The following is a 6000-nucleotide window of genomic DNA, read 5'->3' as shown; positions in this document are numbered from 1 at the left end:
ATGCCAGGACTCAGATCGAGTGTGCAGGCACAGCCCGCGGTGAAGAGCATCGTTTTGTACCGGAACGGCCAGCCAGGCCGGGGGCGCCGTGTGGTCTTACACGAGAAGCGCGTGAGCAGCCTGGAGGCACTGCTGAGCGAGCTGAGCGGCGGCGCACGCAGACTACACACGCCGCACGGCCACCGAGTGGAGGCTCTTCATGACATTCAGCATCGGGGCACATATGTAGCGGCGGGAACCGAGAGCTTCAGGAAAATAGAGTGAGTCTTAGCACTGGGGCGTTGCAGATAACTGATGTCAAAAAACATGCTTAACATAGAACAGGATTTGTTTAAACAGCTTTAAAAGTTGTATTGCATGTATACACAAACTCTGGTTCTGGGAAAGTTAGGATTTCGTAAGATTTAGTAAACAAAATTTTTTTTATTATTTCTCTTGGACCTTTAAGTGAGGGAAATAAACAGATTTATATTTGAAACACACTCAAAAATGTGTTGGGGTGCTACTTAACATAGTCTGCTGTTGCATAAAGAAATACAACTTGAAACTCTATTATGAAAGAAGAAAGCCAATCAGCCGTTTCATTAACACCACCGCTTTGTTTCTGCATTCACTGTCCATTCTCAGCTCCACTGACCACACAGAAGGATGTTGTAGTTCTGCAATTAGACTGTAGTCCATCTGTTGCTCTGTATGCTGTTTCCCCCTGCATTCACTGTCCTTCAAAGCTCAGGACAACCACAAATCAGGTATAACTGGGTGACGACTGCAGTGACACCTTGTGGTGTGTTAATGTGTGTTGTGCTGGTACAAGTGGATCAGACACAGTGGTGCTGCTAGAGTTCTAAACACTATTAGACACACCTACCTTGTTGGTCCAACTTGTTGATGTAAAGTCAGAAACTGATGCTGTGGGGGTGGGGGATCAGAGCTATGGCAGGGACGTGCAGCAAGGCATAATCTATGTCACTTCTAATAATTCTATTTTAAGTGTGATTTGTCACTACATATACTTTTGTTCATTAAGAAGTTGTAGTTTTGTATGATTTACAATGTTTTAAATGAATTCCATTGGAGTCTGAAAGCAAAAGATGTGTGTGGGTGTGTGTCTAATCCTTCATCGGTGGTCAAAGGACTGTTGGTAGTTCAGCAGTGGTGCTGAAGGGTTTAAAATCTTCAGCAGCAGTGTTGTGTCTGATCCACTTGTACCATCATAGCACACAGTAAAATCACCACCACGTCAGTGACTCTGCTGTTTGTTGAGAAAGAACCACCACCCAGTAATAACTGACCTGTGGTCGTCCTGTGGTGGTCCTGACCTCTCAAGAACAGAATAAGTGCAGTGTACCGAATTATTCAGAGCAGCAGGAGAGCTAGAATGTGTACTATGAAAATCAACTAATTTCTTCTTTTTCAGCTATTTGCAAGTAAACAGGAATAAAGGGTCCCTCCAGAGCAACCAACCGGTACGGACACTTATTTTACTGAAATGATTTGAAATATGTCGCCTGACTACATTTTTACCTTCATGAATGCATGCAAAGTGTTGAGCCTTTTGTTTTTATGAACATAATATTATCAGTTAATTTCAGTAATTTGAGAATTTGCCAGTGCCATTCATTCGTGAGGCAGCATGACAGTTCAAAGAAACTCACCTGAGCAAGGTGTAATGTTTAGACAGCCGTATCCTTTATCGGCTGGAAAGAATCACTTTGTTGGCAGCTCATTTGTCAATTAATTATTAAGCCTTAGATTATTATCCCCCTACTTAGATGCATATTTAAGTTAAGAGCTTAGCTTTAGTGCCCAAACAAAAGCCTTCACAGACGATGACACAATAGGTCATCAGTCTACAACTTGTCCTTCCAGGAAAAAAACAGAAGACAAAAGCACTTTTTTAAGTGATCTTAATACAAATTACTGTGTGTGTGGTCAGTTTGCAGTATCATAACATATTTAAGGATAGCCAAGTGTTTAAGAAAAGCAATACAAGTGTATGTATTTTTGAATATGTTTGACAGTACTGCTCTTGTACCAGTTTCATTCTGAAGTCATCTTACTTTAAAATAAACACACACTGTTTTGGTGGTGAACACGTTGTAGGTTTAAAAAATACTCTTCTGAGGGAGTTATTGCTGAAGGAGTGGTGGAGCGGTGGAGGGGTGTGGGAAGAAAACAAATGCCGTAAAGCTGCCCTAGGTCCTCACCTCTGTCTCCACTTACACCTTCGCCACTTGCCTGCAGCTTGAAAGCCCCACCCTGCAAGTTGACAGGGATAAATTCTTAGAATTATGATGTAAGAAACCCTGGCTGTCCGAATTCACGTATTTGAGACTCTCTTTGTAACACTGAAGTTTCAAAGTGTAAATGTTCAGCCATGACACTGACTGCTAAATTTGTGCAAAGCAGGAGAATGTTCAGATTATTAAAAATGCACCTGTCCCTGACAAATCATATTTTAAGGGAGTTTTTACTGCTTCTTCTGAGGGGCTGATAAACTGCTTTATTTATCAGATGTATTTGCAGAGAACCCTAGGCTGTTTGCCCTCATAACTGACAATCAGGACCTTGGAGAAGAACCACATAATGGCTTCAATTAGTGCACTGTTGCCTACTTTTCTCAATCTGCATTGAAAACCTGGCCCTTTTCCAAGAGCACACTGTCCTGCGCTTCTGATCTGACCTGTATGCTAACTCAGTGCATAGTTGCTAAGGGATACAACTGGATCCCAAGAGACACTGAAACAGTAGATGGAGCAATTATTTGCCAATGCTGAAGGCTAAAGAGGGCTAAGGCCCAGATTGCACGCTCTCACACACACACTCAAAACATACTAAAATGTTTCTGTGATTCAAGAGTGACTGACTTCCAGAAATTAGGGTGTTCAAAAAGATTAGAATCTTTTTGAACACCCCCCCCCCCCACACTTGAAAAAATGTGCCAACGTGTTGTAATGCATGTCTTAAGTTTTATTTTTTACAATAGGTGAAACCAGCGCCCCAAAATCGGAACAATGTGACAGCCAGGTTCCTTCAGCCAATCAAGGAACCATGTACAATATTGTGAGTATTTTTTCAAGATTTTTAAAGTGTAATTCTTAGTGTTCAATTTGTGCTACATTACAGAATGTCATAGTGAAAATCTATAGTTTCTTCTGGTCTCATAATGGGTAAAAATGGGCTACAATTTGGAAAAATTGATTAACAATTAATCCAACAAGGACAATTAGACAATTAAACAACCTGTGATTGTTATTAGCAGCTCTGCCATTTTTATACTTTGTACAAACTCTCTTTGCTAAAATAACATCAGGGAATCTTTCCTAAAGCTTGATGCTTGATTGTTGAGGTGATTTAACTCGCCCCTGTCAGAGAACTTAGAGGTCAGAAGCTTGATTCTGTGGTTGTTTAATCAATTAATATTTATATGTTTTGGATTAGGAACAGAACCAGGTTAGGGGTGAATGTTTAGGTTAAAGCAGGGCCTGATCACAAGCTGGAGGCCCGGGATGGTGGTTCAGGATCAAATGAAGGCAGCAGTGGCTCAGCAGTGGATGCTGATTAAGCAAGGCCCTGGGAAACCAGGTGTAGCGCATTCCCTCAACTTGCACTGGAACAGCACATCAGGGAACTGAGTGGCCAGCAGGGGATTAGCTTTGAGAGCTTCGCCAGCCATCCCAGGTTTCTGTGAATCCTGCACTGGAGCGCTCTTTGGATCTAACAGAGCACTGGGTGGCTCACAATCAGGAGAATACACCAACTCCTTGACTCACTTGATATGCTCAATGTCTAATCTCTGAAATCCATTAACCTTATAGGACTTTGTGATTTTTTTAAGCAAGTGGATCAGCCACAGTATTGCTGCTGAAGTTTAAAGACTGTATCCACTCACTGTACGTTCTGTTGGACACACGTTAAATTGTATAGATGTAATATCAGAGTTGCTCATCTGTTGCTGCACAGTTTGAGTTGGTCATTCTCTAATCTCTCTTCAGTGGACACAGGTCACTGTTGGCTGCTTATTATTAATTGGTGGAATTCTCTCAGTCCTGCAGTGACACTGAGGGCTCGAAATAAAAGGCGGCAGCCATGGCCTTGAGGTTAGTGAAGTGAGCTTGCAGGTTCAATTCCCGGGACAGGCAAGGAAGAATTAAGCAGGAACAAAGCAGGAACACACCCTGGAGGCGGTGCCTTTCCTTCGCAGGGTAACACACACTCAAATCTATATGCACTTTTGAGTCGCCAATCCACCTACCGATGTGTGTTTTTAGACCGTGGGAGGAAACCGGAGCACCCGGAGGAAACCCACACAGACACGAAGAGAACACACCAAGTGCTTCAAGTAAACTCAGCCCAAGTTTTCTGCTTGACACTGAATATCTTGCATTAAGAAAGAAATTGCCTGCACCCAAGATGCTTCTTATTTTTTTATAACAAAGTAAACAAATGGTAATATTTAAACAGTTTGTATAAACAATTAACTATCATTTTTATTCATACATGAAATTATCTAATGTGAGTTTTTATGTATAAAAATTATTTTGAGAAGGACTGGCACCCTGCCTTGTGCCCAGTGATTCCGGGTAGGCTCCGGACACTGAAATGGATAAGCGGTTACAGACAATGAATGAAAGAATGAATAAAATTATTTTGATTCTAAAATCCGTCAGCTTTTTGGTTATCACAGATGTGTTAAGGGAAAAATTAAATGTAGTTTCTTCAAGACACAGTGCTAAAATAAGTTACATATTTTTTCAACATCGACCTGTTCTCAGACGCAAACAAACCCCTGTAGAGGAGAGTGTGAGCTTGCCACCTAGAGGAAACTGAGAATCGGACTTTACTGCTCTGTATCGGCCCAATAAAGCCGATACAGAACAGTAAAACAATGCTATGATCAGCCCTGAAACCGATCTTTGAGATCGGATCATCTCTTAATAATTTCCAAAAAGAATGTCAAATTTGAATCCATTGAACTTTGACGCGTCCACGTTAAATGAGTTCAGAGAAGGAGGCTGAGTTTTTGGATCCTGTTTAATTTTTGCATTATTGTTTCAACTGGGGGCAGCACGGTGGTGCAGTCACACAGCTCCAGGGACCTGGAGGTTGTGGGTTCAATTCCCGCTCTGGGTGACTGTCTGTGAGGAGTTGGTGTGTTCTCCTCGTGTTCGGGTGGGTTTCCTCCGGGTGCTCCGGTTTCCTCCCACATTCCAAAAAAAACACACGTTGATAGGTGGATTGGCGACTCAAAAATTGTCCGTAGATGTGTGTGAATGTGTGTGTGTGTGTCTGTGTTGCCCTGTGAAGGACTGGTGCCCCCTCCAGGGTGTATTCCAGCCTTGCGCCCAATGATTCCAGGTAGGCTCTGGACCCACCACGACCCTGAACTGGATAAGCGGTTACAGATAATGAATGAATGAACTGTGTCCATAGACAATGGCTTTGAGAAGCATTACTGAGCGCATGTACCAGGTTTCACTGCAGTAACATGTCTGTTTTTAATTAACTGACACATGAAAGCCTGACAATCACAGCCAGACAGTATGGATTTTTGGCCTTGTCCCTTGCATATAGAGATTTCTCTAAATTCTCTAAAATTTTAAATGATATTATGTACTGTATATGATGAAATGCCTGGGTTCTTTGAACCCCTCCCCTTTACTTCTTTACTTCTGATTCTGACTTTCTGGGATGTTTGTTCTTTTAAACCCAGTTAGACCAGATGTCATATAAAAACCTTTTTATTTTTTGTAGCATTACACAACAACAAAACTGTCTTGTTTTTTTAAAAATGTGTTGCTGGCATCAAATTCAAAATGGGCATATATTATTCAAGAAACAAATCCGCACATCATTGCATTGTTTTTAAATTATGTCATTGTTTTGCTTGCTGGTGTTTTCTGGAGAACACCCGAGGGACCAATATATGTGCTTTGGGCAGCACTTGCCCTCTTCCTGATGCTTTCTATGAGCATTAAAAACCAGGGGCTGGATTCACAA

The 6000-nt window shown here is 41.8% G+C and overlaps 1 protein-coding gene across 1 annotated transcript in view; it reads left to right on the top strand.

The window, feature by feature from the left end:
* Positions 1-6000, top strand: part of LOC136709002 (doublecortin domain-containing protein 2-like) — a 30087-nt gene continuing 24087 nt past the window's right edge. Inside the window, exons 1-3 of the mRNA XM_066683958.1 lie at positions 1-260; positions 1418-1466; positions 2987-3063. Coding sequence (XP_066540055.1) covers positions 1-260; positions 1418-1466; positions 2987-3063 — 386 coding nt within the window. The remainder of the gene's footprint in view (positions 261-1417; positions 1467-2986; positions 3064-6000) is intronic.

This window comes from Hoplias malabaricus, chromosome 10 (genome assembly GCF_029633855.1).
Source record: "Hoplias malabaricus isolate fHopMal1 chromosome 10, fHopMal1.hap1, whole genome shotgun sequence".
Taxonomy (NCBI): Eukaryota; Metazoa; Chordata; class Actinopteri; order Characiformes; family Erythrinidae; genus Hoplias; species Hoplias malabaricus.
The sequence above is the reverse complement of the archived record's forward strand: the minus strand, read 5'-3'. Positions and strand labels throughout refer to the sequence as shown.